This window comes from Solea solea, chromosome 19 (assembly GCF_958295425.1).
Source record: "Solea solea chromosome 19, fSolSol10.1, whole genome shotgun sequence".
NCBI lineage: Eukaryota > Metazoa > Chordata > Actinopteri > Pleuronectiformes > Soleidae > Solea > Solea solea.
Window position 1 is genome coordinate 14,802,619 of NC_081152.1, and position 20,798 is coordinate 14,823,416.

General features: G+C 34.4%; 1 protein-coding gene across 2 annotated transcripts in view; it reads left to right on the forward strand.

Moving 5' to 3' along the window:
- pnpla7a (patatin-like phospholipase domain containing 7a) overlaps window positions 1-20,798 on the forward strand; it is a 48,184-nt gene that overhangs the window by 15,663 nt on the left and 11,723 nt on the right. For both annotated transcript variants that reach the window (XM_058617501.1, XM_058617502.1), the window contains exons 28-33: window positions 1,043-1,159; window positions 1,300-1,369; window positions 1,904-2,020; window positions 2,166-2,314; window positions 2,464-2,616; window positions 2,788-2,907. In XM_058617501.1, the coding sequence (XP_058473484.1) occupies window positions 1,043-1,159; window positions 1,300-1,369; window positions 1,904-2,020; window positions 2,166-2,314; window positions 2,464-2,616; window positions 2,788-2,907 (726 nt within the window). The remainder of the gene's footprint in view (window positions 1-1,042; window positions 1,160-1,299; window positions 1,370-1,903; window positions 2,021-2,165; window positions 2,315-2,463; window positions 2,617-2,787; window positions 2,908-20,798) is intronic.

Genomic DNA, 20,798 nt, shown 5'->3' on the forward strand with positions numbered 1-20,798 from the left:
ACCCGAGTTCAAGTACCCTTGTGTCTTTTGGAAAGGACAATTTTCCAGCACTTTCAAATATTAGTTTTTTCCAGAGGCAGCCTGTCTTTGTGAAAATCATTTTAACAGCAAATTATCTTTAATTCTAACACAGCTTCATAATGAGTTGTGCTGATTCACCTTCAAAGGCATGTTAGTGTGCAACATAACATCTGTGGATGATTTACATATTAAACGTGTACAGAACCTTTTCAGCTGAGATATTCATCCTCAGGTTTTTTTTTTTTAATACTGTGACCATCCATGATGGTTAATCTGACACACCTGCTGTCTCCATGTCTGCAGGCAGAGCAGGTGTACTATCTTTCCTCCCACAGTTTACTCTGTCCCTCCTCTTCTGGCTCTGTCCTTGGCCATGAATTCTCCTTGTAGATGCAGCTGGCTAGGTTGCTACTGCTTTAATATCAAATTATAAGAGCCACCGTTGCAGTAAAACATGGTTGTATTTTAATGATTTGAGCCGGAAACCAATTATTTTAGTGCTTTTAAGTTCAAATCACTTTTAAAGGAGTTTAAAAGCAAACAAAAAGGTGGATGCACCATGCGCATGGTTCAGGAAGGGTTGTACTTAGCGTCTTAATGAGCCATTTGCACAGCAGGCATTTTGACAGGGAAATCATGGGTATAAATAATCAAAATTATTGGCTGTGTTCCATTTAGCTTCCAGAATAGTAATTTTGATCTGACTAACATGAACTGAACAGATTCATCACCAATATGATCAGTGACACCTGTGTCTTTTGTGGTAAAACATAATAGCTAACATCAAATGGCTGCTGTGTAGCCTGTTAATCATGGATTTGTTCTGAGCCCTATAAGCTTCCACCTTAGATTGAAGACTTTTCTGATGAACAGTTTGTACAACAGACTATCTGTCAACCCGGGTTATGTCACAAAATAAATATAGTGTAAAACAAACAAGAAAACCTTTAAAAAAAATAAGTTAAACAGAAATATCAAGAAAAGAGACTATTTGACCTTTTATTTTTGTCTTTCCTTGCAGGAAATGACATCAGTGTTTAAGAAGATTCTTGACTTAACTTACCCAGTCACCTCCATGTTTTCCGGGGCTGCCTTCAACTCCAGCATCAGCAATGTCTTCAAGAGTAAACAGATTGAGGTGAGTGTGATGTTATTAAGGAAAGAAGAGAGCACACTGAGTTCTGGTGGTAGTGCAGGATTTGCAAAGTGTTTTGTGAGCTCATATTATTGTGTTTCGATGTTTTATTCTGTTTTGATGTAAACTTTTTTTGTATTCAGGATCTTTGGATCCCATATTTCAATATCACAACCGACATCACTGCCTCAGCAATGAGAGTGCACACTGATGGTAGGAACAGTGTTCTTCTCCTTATGTAAATTAAAGCAACCACCATGCTGCCAGCAGTTGGCACTATACCCTTGACTTAGTTTTCATGTGCTGACGATTTCCGGCCGGCACTCTTGTCTTGAAGTCGTGAAGTTTCAAGCAGATCAGTCAACGTGCACTTCCTGTTTTGTGGTGAATGGTCAAATTCTGATGGTTGCCGTAGCCATGCCCTTTTGAATCCGATAACTTTTCATCTTTGATGTGTTTCGTACAAATTGACACGTTTCTTATGTTCTATAACGAAACGTGCAAATTGCCAAAATGGATGCCAAATTCAAAATGTCCCATTCCCCAATGGCCAGTGAAAACCCTGTGCCGGTTTTTGTGTTTTTTAGTGTAGTATCGATATTTAAGGTAGTTTTACACATTTAATATATAGCTGCATATAGTTTCAGTTCTTCTTTATGAGTGTGAGTTTCATTTTCTGTTGCTTCCACTTAAAAACATAGCATTCCCTAGGGATAAAATTAAGAGTTGACTGTTTATTTTTTTGAGGCTCCCTGTGGCGATACGTCCGTGCCAGCATGTCCCTTTCAGGATATCTGCCTCCTCTCTGTGACCCCAAAGATGGACACCTACTGATGGACGGAGGCTACATCAACAACTTGCCTGGTTTGTTTCACTTCTTGTACTTAATAACCTCCTTTTGTCTCGTCTAGTGTCTATTTTACATTTAAATGTTTAATAGGTTTTTTTTTTCATAAAAAAAAACAAACTTTCCTTTTTTTTGTCACTTTTGCGCCTCGTCTTCTCTCAGCTGATGTTGCACGCTCCATGGGGGCCAAAGTGGTGATAGCTATTGACGTGGGCAGCCGAGATGAAACCAACCTCACTAATTATGGCGACTCGCTCTCAGGCTGGTGGCTGCTATGGAAACGTCTCAACCCCCTGGCTGAGAAAGTAAAGGTAATGGATTGATTAAAAATAAAGACACAACATACTGCGCAGGGATGTGTTTTAAAAATAAATGAGTTCTATGAATAACAATGATGATGGTATCGTGGGAGGTGTTCTTTTTTTTATTAAATCAACGATACATATGTTCATCTCATCAGGTGTTGAACATGGCGGAGATTCAGACACGGCTGGCCTACGTGTGTTGCGTGAGGCAGTTGGAGTCTGTGAAGAACAGCGACTACTGCGAGTATATAAGACCTCCAATTGACCGATACCGAACACTGGAGTTTGGAAAGTTTGATGAAATTGCGGTAAGTCTCAGAAAGAAAAGTGTGGCTCTCATTTCTATTTTGATTTCTCCTTATTTGCAAGCTGTACTATCCTGACTGTTTGTTTAACCCCTTCATGAATTATTGTTAAAACACTAATTTCACAGACTCCCACTAAGTATTCTGAATACAGCATTTGTCTTGGTGATGTAGGAGGTGGGTTACCAGCATGGCAAGACTGTGTTTGATGTTTGGAGACGCAGTGGAGTGGTGGAGACGATGTTGAAAGACTGGCACCAGGAGGAGTTCCACAACACTCAGTGCAAGAACAATGTAAAGTTGAAAAGAGAAAGACCCCATGAAATTTTCTAATAGAAAACAATAGTCGTCAATAGTTGTCAATTTAGATTCTGATCACAACTTTCAACATTTTTATCAGCAAGAACTGAAATAAAAACAACAAAATAATAATGCAGGAAAAATCCATTAATTCAGTCAAAACTCTGCAGTACTACCCTATTATGCCAAGTAAGCAAGTGTGTGCCCTTAGTCTCTTATATTTGTAACTGTTGCATACATGTGAGGAAAAACTAGGGATTGGATGATAGCACTTTTGTGTCCGATACTGATATCACAAACTCGAGTATCTACGATATTATAGATAGCGATATTAGTCTGACACAGACATTTTAGACCATTTATGAGTTATGAAGCTACTAACAACACATTTGTGCTGAGTCATTTCAAAGACATAACTCAAACTGTGGAACAAATATTGTTCTCCCAAAAAACAGACGAACAAACAAACAATTATAAAATTAGCAAGCACAGATATCTTCACGTTTCTTAATGATGCATCTTCTCATTGGGATTCTGCTTAATTATTCTCTCATTGTTGTCATGTCAATATAACATACTGATCGTTTGCTGCAGTTTTTAGATTTTGGACTAATGCCGCTGTTAAAGTAATAACATCAGCACTATCATTCAGTCTGCAGTTTTAAGTAGAGAGAAATAGATTTGCCTGATACCAAATTTGCCCAACAGCAATGTCAAAGAAAGACAAAGGACCAATTGAACAAGAGAACAGAAGGAATAATGAAGAAAAAATATTTAATTTTTCTTTATTATTCCTTCTGTTCTCTTGTTTGTTTATGTGTTCCGCAAGCTAAGCATCAATGTAAAGAAAATGAAGGGAAGCAAAGTAGGATTCATACTTAAAGGAATCACAGCAAAAGCCCCAAAGCAACAAACAAGCAAATGCAGCTAAACAACACCAGAGTGAAGGCTGAAGCAACGGTGACGGTTGTAGATTTCAAACAATACAGCACAAGGCTAGAATGGGAATTTATTTATATAAATTCCCATTCTTTAAAACAATAGCCATCCCACACAGACGTTTAATGAGTCTATTTTCAGATGCCACCGAAGGGTGCAACTCTCCAGGGAAATAATGCATCTCTTCACATGATGGATGTTTCACAGCGCAGTATGTTCAACAGTGTTACACAAAATGCAGAGCAAAAGCAAGAACTGGGGGCAGAGAGTTTTTGTTTCATAATTTATTAAAAGAATTCAGACAAAAAGCAAATTAGTTAAAAAATGACTTAGAATCAACAGCTTTCAATGAAAGGTGAAAAGCAGTATCACTGTTTGATCCCTAAAATACTTCCTTCACTAAAGGCCCATTCACTAAAGGCGCATTTAACATTAAAATCACTTCATTTGGGATCTGAAGTGAAAGGAGAATAATTCTCCTCTTCCTCTGTTTCCTGTAATTAGTGGTTTCATTATGCTATGACTTTTTGGGTGATTTTGGACGACATACAAAACTTAGACATTTTTGACGACATACAAAAAAAGGAAATCAGAGATGGCAGACTTCACCCCATTCATGCAACAAGCCTCTGGCGGCCTCTGTTGGCAAGTGTGGAAGAACAGACACACCAAAAACAATTCTTCACTCCCTCTCTGTGGGATGAAGTAACTATGAGTTTTTTTGTCACATTTTGGACGACATACTAATAACCTATGACTTTTTTACCACATTTTGGACAACATACAAAATGTGACAAAAAAGTCGGCCAAAATCAGTCAAAAAAGTCATACTATAGCATGTCGTCCAAAAAAAGTCATAGTATAGTATGTTGTCCAAAATAAGTAAAAAAAGTCATAGTATAGTATGTCGTCCAAAATCAGTCATAAAAGTCATACTATAGCATGTCGTCCAAAACTGCTCAAAAAAGTCATACTATAGTATGTCATCCAAAATCCCTCAGAAAAGTCATAGTTTAGTATGTCGTCCAAAATCAGTCAAAAAAGTCGTAGTATAGTATGTCGTCCAAAATCAGTCAACAAAGTCGTAGTATAGTATGTCGTCCAAAATCAGTCAAAAAAGTCATACTATAGTATGTCGTCCAAAATCGGTCAAAAACGTCATAGTATAGTATGTCGTCCAAAATCGGTCAAAAACGTCATAGTATAGTATGTCGTCCAAAATCAGTCAAAAAAGTCATACTATAGTATGTCGTCCAAAATCGGTCAAAAACGTCATAGTATAGTATGTCGTCCAAAATCAGTCAAAAAAGTCATAGTATAGTATGTTGTCCAAAATAAGTAAAAAAAGTCATACTATAGTATGTCGTCCAAAATCAGTCAAAAGAGTCATACTATAGTATGTCGTCCAAAATCGGTCAAAAACGTCATAGTATAGTATGTCGCCCAAAATCAGTCAAAAACGTCATAGTATAGTATGCCGTCCAAAATAAGTAAAAAACGTCATACTATAGTATGTCGTCCAAAATCGGTCAAAAAGTCATAGTATAGTATGTCGTCCAAAATCAGTCAAAAACGTCATACTACAGTATGTCGTCCAAAATCGGTCAAAAAAGTCATACTATAGTATGTCGTCCAAAATCAGTCAAAAAAGTCATACTATAGTATGTCGTCCAAAATCAGTCAACAAAGTCATACTATATAGTATGTCGTCCAAAATTGGTCAAAAAAGTCATAGTATAGTATGTCGTTCATAATCGGTCAAAAACGTCATACTATAGTATGTCGTCCAAAATCGGTCAAAAAAGTCATAGTATAGTATGTCGTCCAAAATAAGTAAAAAACGTCATACTATAGTATGCCGTCCAAAATCAGTCAACAAAGTCATACTATAGTATGTCGTTCATAATCAGTCAAAAAAGTCATACTATAGTATGTCGTCCAAAATCACCTAAAAAAGTCATAGTATAGTATGTCGTCCAAAATGAGTCAAAAACGTCATAGTATAGTATGTCGTCCAAAATCAGTCAAAAAAGTCATAGTATAGTATGTCGTCCAAAATCAGTCAAAAAAGTCATAGTATAGTATGTCGTCCAAAATCAATCAAAAAAGTCATACTATAGTATGTCGTCGAAAATCGGTCAAAAACGTCATAGTATAATATGTTGTCCAAAATCAGTTAAAAAAGGCATACTATAGTATGTCGTCCAAAATCAGTCAACAAAGTCATACTATATAGTATGTCGTCCAAAATTGGTCAAAAAAGTCATAGTATAGTATGTCGTTCATAATCGGTCAAAAACGTCATACCAAAGTATGTCGTCCAAAAAACGTCATACTATAGTATGTCGTCCAAAATCGGTCAAAAACGTCATAGTATAGTATGTCGTCCAAAATCAGTCAAAAACGTCATACTACAGTATGTCGTCCAAAATCGGTCAAAAAAGTCATACTATAGTATGTCGTCCATAATCAGTCAAAAAAAGTCATACTATAGTTGTCGTCCAAAATAAGTAACAAAGTCATACTATAGTATGTCGTCCAAAATTGGTCAAAAAAGTCATAGTATAGTATGTCGTCCAAAAACGGTCAAAAACGTCATGGTATAGTATGTTGTCCAAAATAGGTAAAAAAAGTCATACTATAGTATGTCGTCCAAAATCAGTCAAAAAAGTCATATATAGTATAGTATGTCGTCCAAAATCAGTCAAAAACGTCATACTATAGTATGTCGTCCAAAATCGGTCAAAAACGTCATAGTATAGTATGTCGTCCAAAATCAGTCAAAAACGTCATACTACAGTATGTCGTCCAAAATCGGTCAAAAAAGTCATACTATAGTATGTCGTCCAAAATCAGTCAAAAACGTCATAGTATAGTATGTCGTCCAAAATCAGTCAAAAACGTCATAGTATAGTATGTCGTCCAAAATCAGTCAAAAACGTCATACCAAAGGATGTCGTCCAAAATCAGTCAAAAACGTCATACTATAGTATGTCGTCCAAAATCGGTCAAAAACGTCATAGTATAGTATGTCGTCCAAAATCGGTCAAAAAAGTCATACTATATTATGTCGTCCATAATCAGTCAAAAAAAGTCATACTATAGTATGTCGTCCAAAATAAGTAACAAAGTCATACTATAGTATGTCGTCCAAAATTGGTCAAAAAAGTCATAGTATAGTATGTCGTCCAAAAACGGTCAAAAACGTCATGGTATAGTATGTTGTCCAAAATAGGTAAAAAAAGTCATACTATAGTATGTCGTCCAAAATCAGTCAAAAAAGTCATATATAGTATAGTATGTTGTCCAAAATAAGTAAAAAAAGTCATACTATAGTATGTCGTCCAAAATCAGTCAAAAGAGTCATAGTATAGTATGTCGTCCAAAATCAGTCAAAAACGTCATAGTATAGTATGTCGTCCAAAATCAGTCAAAAGAGTCATACTATAGTATGTCGTCCAAAATCGGTCAAAAACGTCATAGTATAGTATGCCGTCCAAAATAAGTAAAAAACGTCATACTATAGTATGTCGTCCAAAATCACCTAAAAAAGTCATAGTATAGTATGTCGTCCAAAATGAGTCAAAAACGTCATAGTATAGTATGTCGTCCAAAATCAGTCAAAAAAGTCATAGTATAGTATGTCGTCCAAAATCAATCAAAAAAGTCATACTATAGTATGTCGTCGAAAATCGGTCAAAAACGTCATAGTATAATATGTTGTCCAAAATCAGTTAAAAAAGGCATACTATAGTATGTCGTCCAAAATCAGTCAACAAAGTCATACTATATAGTATGTCGTCCAAAATTGGTCAAAAAAGTCATAGTATAGTATGTCGTTCATAATCGGTCAAAAACGTCATACCAAAGTATGTCGTCCAAAAAACGTCATACTATAGTATGTCGTCCAAAATCGGTCAAAAACGTCATAGTATAGTATGTCGTCCAAAATCAGTCAAAAACGTCATACTACAGTATGTCGTCCAAAATCGGTCAAAAAAGTCATACTATAGTATGTCGTCCATAATCAGTCAAAAAAAGTCATACTATAGTTGTCGTCCAAAATAAGTAACAAAGTCATACTATAGTATGTCGTCCAAAATTGGTCAAAAAAGTCATAGTATAGTATGTCGTCCAAAAACGGTCAAAAACGTCATGGTATAGTATGTTGTCCAAAATAGGTAAAAAAAGTCATACTATAGTATGTCGTCCAAAATCAGTCAAAAAAGTCATATATAGTATAGTATGTCGTCCAAAATCAGTCAAAAACGTCATACTATAGTATGTCGTCCAAAATCGGTCAAAAACGTCATAGTATAGTATGTCGTCCAAAATCAGTCAAAAACGTCATACTACAGTATGTCGTCCAAAATCGGTCAAAAAAGTCATACTATAGTATGTCGTCCAAAATCAGTCAAAAACGTCATAGTATAGTATGTCGTCCAAAATCAGTCAAAAACGTCATAGTATAGTATGTCGTCCAAAATCAGTCAAAAACGTCATACCAAAGGATGTCGTCCAAAATCAGTCAAAAACGTCATACTATAGTATGTCGTCCAAAATCGGTCAAAAACGTCATAGTATAGTATGTCGTCCAAAATCGGTCAAAAAAGTCATACTATATTATGTCGTCCATAATCAGTCAAAAAAAGTCATACTATAGTATGTCGTCCAAAATAAGTAACAAAGTCATACTATAGTATGTCGTCCAAAATTGGTCAAAAAAGTCATAGTATAGTATGTCGTCCAAAAACGGTCAAAAACGTCATGGTATAGTATGTTGTCCAAAATAGGTAAAAAAAGTCATACTATAGTATGTCGTCCAAAATCAGTCAAAAAAGTCATATATAGTATAGTATGTTGTCCAAAATAAGTAAAAAAAGGCATACTATAGTATGTCGTCCAAAATCAGTCAACAAAGTCATACTATATAGTATGTCGTCCAAAATTGGTCAAAAAAGTCATAGTATAGTATGTCGTTCATAATCGGTCAAAAACGTCATACCAAAGTATGTCGTCCAAAAAACGTCATACTATAGTATGTCGTCCAAAATCGGTCAAAAACGTCATAGTATAGTATGTCGTCCAAAATCAGTCAAAAACGTCATACTACAGTATGTCGTCCAAAATCGGTCAAAAAAGTCATACTATAGTATGTCGTCCATAATCAGTCAAAAAAAGTCATACTATAGTTGTCGTCCAAAATAAGTAACAAAGTCATACTATAGTATGTCGTCCAAAATTGGTCAAAAAAGTCATAGTATAGTATGTCGTCCAAAAACGGTCAAAAACGTCATGGTATAGTATGTTGTCCAAAATAGGTAAAAAAAGTCATACTATAGTATGTCGTCCAAAATCAGTCAAAAAAGTCATATATAGTATAGTATGTCGTCCAAAATCAGTCAAAAACGTCATACTATAGTATGTCGTCCAAAATCGGTCAAAAACGTCATAGTATAGTATGTCGTCCAAAATCAGTCAAAAACGTCATACTACAGTATGTCGTCCAAAATCGGTCAAAAAAGTCATACTATAGTATGTCGTCCAAAATCAGTCAAAAACGTCATAGTATAGTATGTCGTCCAAAATCAGTCAAAAACGTCATAGTATAGTATGTCGTCCAAAATCAGTCAAAAACGTCATACCAAAGGATGTCGTCCAAAATCAGTCAAAAACGTCATACTATAGTATGTCGTCCAAAATCGGTCAAAAACGTCATAGTATAGTATGTCGTCCAAAATCGGTCAAAAAAGTCATACTATATTATGTCGTCCATAATCAGTCAAAAAAAGTCATACTATAGTATGTCGTCCAAAATAAGTAACAAAGTCATACTATAGTATGTCGTCCAAAATTGGTCAAAAAAGTCATAGTATAGTATGTCGTCCAAAAACGGTCAAAAACGTCATGGTATAGTATGTTGTCCAAAATAGGTAAAAAAAGTCATACTATAGTATGTCGTCCAAAATCAGTCAAAAAAGTCATATATAGTATAGTATGTTGTCCAAAATAAGTAAAAAAAGTCATACTATAGTATGTCGTCCAAAATCAGTCAAAAGAGTCATAGTATAGTATGTCGTCCAAAATCAGTCAAAAACGTCATAGTATAGTATGTCGTCCAAAATCAGTCAAAAGAGTCATACTATAGTATGTCGTCCAAAATCGGTCAAAAACGTCATAGTATAGTATGCCGTCCAAAATAAGTAAAAAACGTCATACTATAGTATGTAGTCCAAAATCAGTCAACAAAGTCATACTATAGTATGTCGTCCAAAATCAGTCAAAAAAGTCATACTATAGTATGTCGTCCAAAATCAGTCAAAAACGTCATACTACAGTATGTCGTCCAAAATCAGTCAAAAAAAGTCATACTATAGTATGCCGTCCAAAATCAGTCAACAAAGTCATACTATAGTATGTCGTTCATAATCAGTCAAAAAAGTCATACTATAGTATGTCGTCCAAAATCACCTACAAAAGTCATAGTATAGTATGTCGTCCAAAATGAGTCAAAAACGTCATAGTATAGTATGTCGTCCAAAATCAGTCAAAAAAGTCATACTATAGTATGTCGTCCAAAATCGGTCAAAAACGTCATAGTATAGTATGTCGTCCAAAATCGGTCAAAAACGTCGTACTATAGTATGTCGTCCAAAATAAGTAAAAAACGTCATACTATAGTATGCCGTCCAAAATCAGTCAACAAAGTCATACTATAGTATGTCGTTCATAATCAGTCAAAAAAGTCATACTATAGTATGTCGTCCAAAATCAGTCAAAAAAGTCATACTATAGTATGTCGTCCAAAATCGGTCAAAAACGTCATAGTATAGTATGTCGTCCAAAATCAGTCAAAAAAGTCATACTATAGTATGTCGTCCAAAATCGGTCAAAAACGTCATAGTATAGTATGTCGTCCAAAATCAGTCAAAAACGTCATACTATAGTATGTCGTTCATAATCAGTCAAAAAAGTCATACTATAGTATGTCATCCAAAATCAGTTAACAAAGTCATACTATATAGTATGTTGTCCATAATCAGTCAAAAAAGTCATACTATAGTATGTCGTCCAAAATCGGTCAAAAACGTCATAGTATAGTATGTCGTCCAAAATCAGTCAAAAAAGTCATACTATAGTATGTCGTCCAAAATCACCTAAAAAAGTCATAGTATAGTATGTCGTTCATAATCAGTCAAAAAAGTCATACTATAGTATGTCGTCCAAAATCGGTCAAAAAAGTCATACTATAGTATGTCGTCCAAAATCAGTCAAAAACGTCATAGTATAGTATGTCGTCCAAAATCAGTCAAAAACGTCATAGTATAGTATGTCGTCCAAAATCAGTCAAAAACGTCATACCAAAGGATGTCGTCCAAAATCAGTCAAAAACGTCATACTATAGTATGTCGTCCAAAATCGGTCAAAAACGTCATAGTATAGTATGTCGTCCAAAATCGGTCAAAAAAGTCATACTATATTATGTCGTCCATAATCAGTCAAAAAAAGTCATACTATAGTATGTCGTCCAAAATAAGTAACAAAGTCATACTATAGTATGTCGTCCAAAATTGGTCAAAAAAGTCATAGTATAGTATGTCGTCCAAAAACGGTCAAAAACGTCATGGTATAGTATGTTGTCCAAAATAGGTAAAAAAAGTCATACTATAGTATGTCGTCCAAAATCAGTCAAAAAAGTCATATATAGTATAGTATGTTGTCCAAAATAAGTAAAAAAAGTCATACTATAGTATGTCGTCCAAAATCAGTCAAAAGAGTCATAGTATAGTATGTCGTCCAAAATCAGTCAAAAACGTCATAGTATAGTATGTCGTCCAAAATCAGTCAAAAGAGTCATACTATAGTATGTCGTCCAAAATCGGTCAAAAACGTCATAGTATAGTATGCCGTCCAAAATAAGTAAAAAACGTCATACTATAGTATGTAGTCCAAAATCAGTCAACAAAGTCATACTATAGTATGTCGTCCAAAATCAGTCAAAAAAGTCATACTATAGTATGTCGTCCAAAATCAGTCAAAAACGTCATACTACAGTATGTCGTCCAAAATCAGTCAAAAAAAGTCATACTATAGTATGCCGTCCAAAATCAGTCAACAAAGTCATACTATAGTATGTCGTTCATAATCAGTCAAAAAAGTCATACTATAGTATGTCGTCCAAAATCACCTACAAAAGTCATAGTATAGTATGTCGTCCAAAATGAGTCAAAAACGTCATAGTATAGTATGTCGTCCAAAATCAGTCAAAAAAGTCATACTATAGTATGTCGTCCAAAATCGGTCAAAAACGTCATAGTATAGTATGTCGTCCAAAATCGGTCAAAAACGTCGTACTATAGTATGTCGTCCAAAATAAGTAAAAAACGTCATACTATAGTATGCCGTCCAAAATCAGTCAACAAAGTCATACTATAGTATGTCGTTCATAATCAGTCAAAAAAGTCATACTATAGTATGTCGTCCAAAATCAGTCAAAAAAGTCATACTATAGTATGTCGTCCAAAATCGGTCAAAAACGTCATAGTATAGTATGTCGTCCAAAATCAGTCAAAAAAGTCATACTATAGTATGTCGTCCAAAATCGGTCAAAAACGTCATAGTATAGTATGTCGTCCAAAATCAGTCAAAAACGTCATACTATAGTATGTCGTTCATAATCAGTCAAAAAAGTCATACTATAGTATGTCATCCAAAATCAGTTAACAAAGTCATACTATATAGTATGTTGTCCATAATCAGTCAAAAAAGTCATACTATAGTATGTCGTCCAAAATCGGTCAAAAACGTCATAGTATAGTATGTCGTCCAAAATCAGTCAAAAAAGTCATACTATAGTATGTCGTCCAAAATCACCTAAAAAAGTCATAGTATAGTATGTCGTTCATAATCAGTCAAAAAAGTCATACTATAGTATGTCGTCCAAAATCACCTACAAAAGTCATAGTATAGTATGTCGTCCAAAATGAGTCAAAAACGTCATAGTATAGTATGTCGTCCAAAATCAGTCAAAAAAGTCATACTATAGTATGTCGTCCAAAATCGGTCAAAAACGTCATAGTATAGTATGTCGTCCAAAATCGGTCAAAAACGTCGTACTATAGTATGTCGTCCAAAATAAGTAAAAAACGTCATACTATAGTATGCCGTCCAAAATCAGTCAACAAAGTCATACTATAGTATGTCGTTCATAATCAGTCAAAAAAGTCATACTATAGTATGTCGTCCAAAATCACCTACAAAAGTCATAGTATAGTATGTCGTCCAAAATGAGTCAAAAACGTCATAGTATAGTATGTCGTCCAAAATCAGTCAAAAAAGTCATACTATAGTATGTCGTCCAAAATCGGTCAAAAACGTCATAGTATAGTATGTCGTCCAAAATCAGTCAAAAAAGTCATACTATAGTATGTCGTCCAAAATCGGTCAAAAACGTCATAGTATAGTATGTCGTCCAAAATCAGTCAAAAAAGTCATACTATAGTATGTCGTCCAAAATCAGTCAAAAACGTCATACTACAGTATGTCGTCCAAAATCGGTCAAAAAAGTCATACTATAGTATGTCGTCCATAATCAGTCAAAAAAGTCATACTATAGTATGTCGTCCAAAATCAGTCAACAAAGTCATACTATATAGTATGTCGTCCAAAATTGGTCAAAAAAGTCATAGTATAGTATGTCGTTCATAATCGGTCAAAAACGTCATACCAAAGTATGTCGTCCAAAATCAGTCAAAAACGTCATACTATAGTATGTCGTCCAAAATCGGTCAAAAAAGTCATACTATAGTATGTCGTCCAAAATCAGTCAAAAACGTCATACTATAGTATGTCGTCCAAAATCGGTCAAAAACGTCATAGTATAGTATGTCGTCCAAAATCAGTCAAAAACGTCATACTACAGTATGTCGTCCAAAATCGGTCAAAAAAGTCATACTATAGTATGTCGTCCATAATCAGTCAAAAAAGTCATACTATAGTATGTCGTCCAAAATCAGTCAACAAAGTCATACTATAAAGTATGTCGTCCAAAATTGGTCAAAAAAGTCATAGTATAGTATGTCGTTCATAATCGGTCAAAAACGTCATACCAAAGTATGTCGTCCAAAATCAGTCAAAAGAGTCATAGTATAGTATGTCGTCCAAAATCAGTCAAAAACGTCATAGTATAGTATGTCGTCCAAAATCAGTCAAAAGAGTCATACTATAGTATGTCGTCCAAAATCGGTCAAAAACGTCATAGTATAGTATGCCGTCCAAAATAAGTAAAAAACGTCATACTATAGTATGTAGTCCAAAATCAGTCAACAAAGTCATACTATAGTATGTCGTCCAAAATCAGTCAAAAAAGTCATACTATAGTATGTCGTCCAAAATCAGTCAAAAACGTCATACTACAGTATGTCGTCCAAAATCAGTCAAAAAAAGTCATACTATAGTATGTCGTCCAAAATCAGTCAAAAAAAGTCATACTATAGTATGCCGTCCAAAATCAGTCAACAAAGTCATACTATAGTATGTCGTTCATAATCAGTCAAAAAAGTCATACTATAGTATGTCGTCCAAAATCACCTACAAAAGTCATAGTATAGTATGTCGTCCAAAATGAGTCAAAAACGTCATAGTATAGTATGTCGTCCAAAATCAGTCAAAAAAGTCATACTATAGTATGTCGTCCAAAATCGGTCAAAAACGTCATAGTATAGTATGTCGTCCAAAATCGGTCAAAAACGTCGTACTATAGTATGTCGTCCAAAATAAGTAAAAAACGTCATACTATAGTATGCCGTCCAAAATCAGTCAACAAAGATATACTATAGTATGTCGTTCATAATCAGTCAAAAAAGTCATACTATAGTATGTCGTCCAAAATCACCTACAAATGTCATAGTATAGTATGTTGTCCAAAATGAGTCAAAAACGTCATAGTATAGTATGTCGTCCAAAATCAGTCAAAAAAGTCATACTATAGTATGTCGTCCAAAATCGGTCAAAAACGTCATAGTATAGTATGTCGTCCAAAATCAGTCAAAAAAGTCATACTATAGTATGTCGTCCAAAATCGGTCAAAAACGTCATACTATAGTATGTCGTTCATAATCAGTCAAAAAAGTCATACCATAGTATGTCATCCAAAATCAGTTAACAAAGTCATACTATATAGTATGTTGTCCATAATCAGTCAAAAAAGTCATACTATAGTATGTCGTCCAAAATCGGTCAAAAACGTCATAGTATAGTATGTCGTCCAAAATCAGTCAAAAAAGTCATACTATAGTATGTCGTCCAAAATCGGTCAAAAACGTCATAGTATAGTATGTCGTCCAAAATCAGTCAAAAACGTCATACTACAGTATGTCGTCCAAAATCGGTCAAAAAAGTCATACTATAGTATGTCGTCCATAATCAGTCAAAAAAGTCATACTATAGTATGTCGTCCAAAATCAGTCAACAAAGTCATACTATAAAGTATGTCGTCCAAAATTGGTCAAAAAAGTCATAGTATAGTATGTCGTTCATAATCGGTCAAAAACGTCATACCAAAGTATGTCGTCCAAAATCAGTCAAAAACGTCATACTATAGTATGTCGTCCAAAATCGGTCAAAAAAGTCATAGTATAGTATGTCGTCCAAAATCAGTCAAAAGAGTCATAGTATAGTATGTCGTCCAAAATCAGTCAAAAACGTCATAGTATAGTATGTCGTCCAAAATCAGTCAAAAGAGTCATACTATAGTATGTCGTTCATAATCAGTCAAAAAAGTCATACTATAGTATGTCGTCCAAAATTGGTCAAAAACGTCATAGTATAGTATGTCGCCCAAAATCAGTCAAAAACGTCATAGTATAGTATGCCGTCCAAAATAAGTAAAAAACGTCATACTATAGTATGTCGTCCAAAATCGGTGAAAAAAGTCATAGTATAGTATGTCGTCCAAAATCAGTCAAAAACGTCATACAACAGTATGTCGTCCAAAATCGGTCAAAAAAGTCATACTATAGTATGTCGTCCAAAATCAGTCAAAAAAGTCATACTATAGTATGTCGTCCAAAATCAGTCAACAAAGTCATACTATATAGTATGTCGTCCAAAATTGGTCAAAAAAGTCATAGTATAGTATGTCGTTCATAATCGGTCAAAAACGTCATACCAAAGTATGTCGTCCAAAATCAGTCAAAAACGTCATACTATAGTATGTCGTCCAAAATCGGTCAAAAAAGTCATACTATAGTATGTCGTCCAAAATCAGTCAAAAACGTCATACTATAGTATGTCGTCCAAAATCGGTCAAAAAAGTCATAGTATAGTATGTCGTCCAAAATCAGTCAAAAACGTCATAGTATAGTATGTCGTCCAAAATCGGTCAAAAATGTCGTACTATAGTATGTCGTCCAAAATAAGTAAAAAACGTCATACTATAGTATGCCGTCCAAAATCAGTCAACAAAGTCATACTATAGTATGTCGTTCATAATCAGTCAAAAAAGTCATACTATAGTATGTCGTCCAAAATCACCTACAAAAGTCATAGTATAGTATGTCGTCCAAAATGAGTCAAAAACGTCATAGTATAGTATGTCGTCCAAAATCAGTCAAAAAAGTCATACTATAGTATGTCGTCCAAAATCGGTCAAAAACGTCATAGTATAGTATGTCGTCCAAAATCGGTCAAAAACGTCGTACTATAGTATGTCGTCCAAAATAAGTAAAAAACGTCATACTATAGTATGCCGTCCAAAATCAGTCAACAAAGTCATACTATAGTATGTCGTTCATAATCAGTCAAAAAAGTCATACTATAGTATGTCGTCCAAAATCACCTACAAAAGTCATAGTATAGTATGTCGTCCAAAATGAGTCAAAAACGTCATAGTATAGTATGTCGTCCAAAATCAGTCAAAAAAGTCATACTATAGTATGTCGTCCAAAATCGGTCAAAAACGTCATAGTATAGTATGTCGTCCAAAATCAGTCAAAAAAGTCATACTATAGTATGTCGTCCAAAATCGGTCAAAAACGTCATAGTATAGTATGTCGTCCAAAATCAGTCAAAAAAGTCATACTATAGTATGTCGTCCAAAATCAGTCAAAAACGTCATACTACAGTATGTCGTCCAAAATCGGTCAAAAAAGTCATACTATAGTATGTCGTCCATAATCAGTCAAAAAAGTCATACTATAGTATGTCGTCCAAAATCAGTCAACAAAGTCATACTATATAGTATGTCGTCCAAAATTGGTCAAAAAAGTCATAGTATAGTATGTCGTTCATAATCGGTCAAAAACGTCATACCAAAGTATGTCGTCCAAAATCAGTCAAAAACGTCATACTATAGTATGTCGTCCAAAATCGGTCAAAAAAGTCATAGTATAGTATGTCCTCCAAAATCAGTTAACAAAGTCATACTATATAGTATGTCGTCCAAAATCAGTCAAAAACGTCATACTATAGTATGTCGTCCAAAATCGGTCAAAAAAGTCATAGTATAGTATGTCGTCCAAAATCAGTCAAAAGAGTCATAGTATAGTATGTAGTCCAAAATCAGTCAACAAAGTCATACTATAGTATGTCGTCCAAAATCAGTCAAAAAAGGCATACTATAGTATGTCGTCCAAAATCAGTCAAAAACGTCATACTACAGTATGTCGTCCAAAATCAGTCAAAAAAGTCATACTATAGTATGTCGTCCAAAATCGGTCAAAAAAGTCCTAGTATAGTATGTCGTCCAAAATCAGTCAAAAGAGTCATACTATAGTATGTCGTCCAAAATCGGTCAAAAACGTCATAGTATAGTATGCCGTCCAAAATAAGCAAAAAACGTCATACTATAGTATGTAGTCCAAAATCAGTCAACAAAGTCATACTATAGTATGTCGTCCAAAATCAGTCAAAAAAGTCATACTATAGTATGTCGTCCAAAATCAGTCAAAAACGTCATACAATAGTATGTCGTCCAAAATCACCTACAAAAGTCATAGTATAGTATGTCGTCCAAAATGAGTCAAAAACGTCATAGTATAGTATGTCGTCCAAAATCAGTCAAAAAAGTCATACTATAGTATGTCGTCCAAAATCGGTCAAAAACGTCATAGTATAGTATGTCGTCCAAAATCAGTCAAAAAAGTCATACTATAGTATGTCGTCCAAAATCGGTCAAAAACGTCATAGTATAGTATGTCGTCCAAAATCAGTCAAAAACGTCATACTACAGTATGTCGTCCAAAATCGGTCAAAAAAGTCATACTATAGTATGTCGTCCATAATCAGTCAAAAAAGTCATACTATAGTATGTCGTCCAAAATCAGTCAACAAAGTCATACTATATAGTATGTCGTCCAAAATTGGTCAAAAAAGTCATAGTATAGTATGTCGTTCATAATCGGTCAAAAACGTCATACCAAAGTATGTCGTCCAAAATCAGTCAAAAACGTCATACTATAGTATGTCGTCCAAAATCGGTCAAAAAAGTCATAGTATAGTATGTCCTCCAAAATCAGTTAACAAAGTCATACTATATAGTATGTTGTCCATAATCAGTCAAAAAAGTCATACTATAGTATGTCGTCCAAAATCGGTCAAAAACGTCATAGTATAGTATGTCGTCCAAAATCAGTCAAAAAAGTCATACTATAGTATGTCGTCCAAAATCGGTCAAAAACGTCATAGTATAGTATGTCGTCCAAAATCAGTCAAAAACGTCATACTACAGTATGTCGTCCAAAATCGGTCAAAAAAGTCATACTATAGTATGTCGTCCATAATCAGTCAAAAAAGTCATACTATAGTATGTCGTCCAAAATCAGTCAACAAAGTCATACTATAAAGTATGTCGTCCAAAATTGGTCAAAAAAGTCATAGTATAGTATGTCGTTCATAATCGGTCAAAAACGTCATACCAAAGTATGTCGTCCAAAATCAGTCAAAAACGTCATACTATAGTATGTCGTCCAAAATCGGTCAAAAAAGTCATAGTATAGTATGTCGTCCAAAATCAGTCAAAAGAGTCATAGTATAGTATGTCGTCCAAAATCAGTCAAAAACGTCATAGTATAGTATGTCGTCCAAAATCAGTCAAAAGAGTCATACTATAGTATGTCGTTCATAATCAGTCAAAAAAGTCATACTATAGTATGTCGTCCAAAATCGGTCAAAAACGTCATAGTATAGTATGTCGCCCAAAATCAGTCAAAAACGTCATAGTATAGTATGCCGTCCAAAATAAGTAAAAAACGTCATACTATAGTATGTCGTCCAAAATCGGTCAAAAAAGTCATAGTATAGTATGTCGTCCAAAATCAGTCAAAAAAGTCATACTACAGTATGTCGTCCAAAATCGGTCAAAAAAGTCATACTATAGTATGTCGTCCAAAATCAGTCAAAAAAGTCATACTATAGTATGTCGTCCAAAATCAGTCAACAAAGTCATACTATATAGTATGTCGTCCAAAATTGGTCAAAAAAGTCATAGTATAGTATGTCGTTCATAATCAGTCAAAAACGTCATACCAAAGTATGTCGTCCAAAATCGGTCAAAAAAGTCATAGTATAGTATGTCGTCCAAAATCAGTCAAAAACGTCATAGTATAGTATGTCGTCCAAAATCGGTCAAAAACGTCGTACTATAGTATGTCGTCCAAAATAAGTAAAAAACGTCATACTATAGTATGCCGTCCAAAATCAGTCAACAAAGTCATACTATAGTATGTCGTTCATAATCAGTCAAAAAAGTCATACTATAGTATGTCGTCCAAAATCACCTACAAAAGTCATAGTATAGTATGTCGTCCAAAATGAGTCAAAAACGTCATAGTATAGTATGTCGTCCAAAATCAGTCAAAAAAGTCATACTATAGTATGTCGTCCAAAATCGGTCAAAAACGTCATAGTATAGTATGCCGTCCAAAATAAGTAAAAAACGTCATACTATAGTATGTAGTCCAAAATCAGTCAACAAAGTCATACTATAGTATGTCGTCCAAAATCAGTCAAAAACGTCATACTACAGTATGTCGTCCAAAATCAGTCAAAAAAGTCATACTATAGTATGTCGTCCAAAATCAGTCAAAAAAGTCATACTATAGTATGTCGTCCAAAATCAGTCAAAAGAGTCATAGTATAGTATGTCGTCCAAAATCAGTCAAAAACGTCATAGTATAGTATGTCGTCCAAAATCAGTCAAAAGAGTCATACTATAGTATGTCGTCCAAAATCGGTCAAAAACGTCATAGTATAGTATGCCGTCCAAAATAAGTAAAAAACGTCATACTATAGTATGTAGTCCAAAATCAGTCAACAAAGTCATACTATAGTATGTCGTCCAAAATCAGTCAAAAAAGGCATACTATAGTATGTCGTCCAAAATCAGTCAAAAACGTCATACTACAGTATGTCGTCCAAAATCAGTCAAAAAAGTCATAATATAGTATGTCGTCCAAAATCGGTCAAAAAAGTCATAGTATAGTATGTCGTCCAAAATCAGTCAAAAGAGTCATACTATAGTATGTCGTCCAAAATCGGTCAAAAACGTCATAGTATAGTATGCCGTCCAAAATAAGTAAAAAACGTCATACTATAGTATGTAGTCCAAAATCAGTCAACAAAGTCATACTATAGTATGTCGTCCAAAATCAGTCAAAAACGTCATACTATAGTATGTCGTTCATAATCAGTCAAAAAAGTCATACTATAGTATGTCATCCAAAATCAGTCAACAAAGTCATACTATATAGTATGTTGTCCATAATCAGTCAAAAAAGTCATACTATAGTATGTCGTCCAAAATCGGTCAAAAACGTCATAGTATAGTATGTCGTCCAAAATCGGTCAAAAACGTCATAGTATAGTATGTCGTCCAAAATCGGTCAAAAACGTCATACTACAGTATGTCGTCCAAAATCGGTCAAAAAAGTCATACTATAGTATGTCGT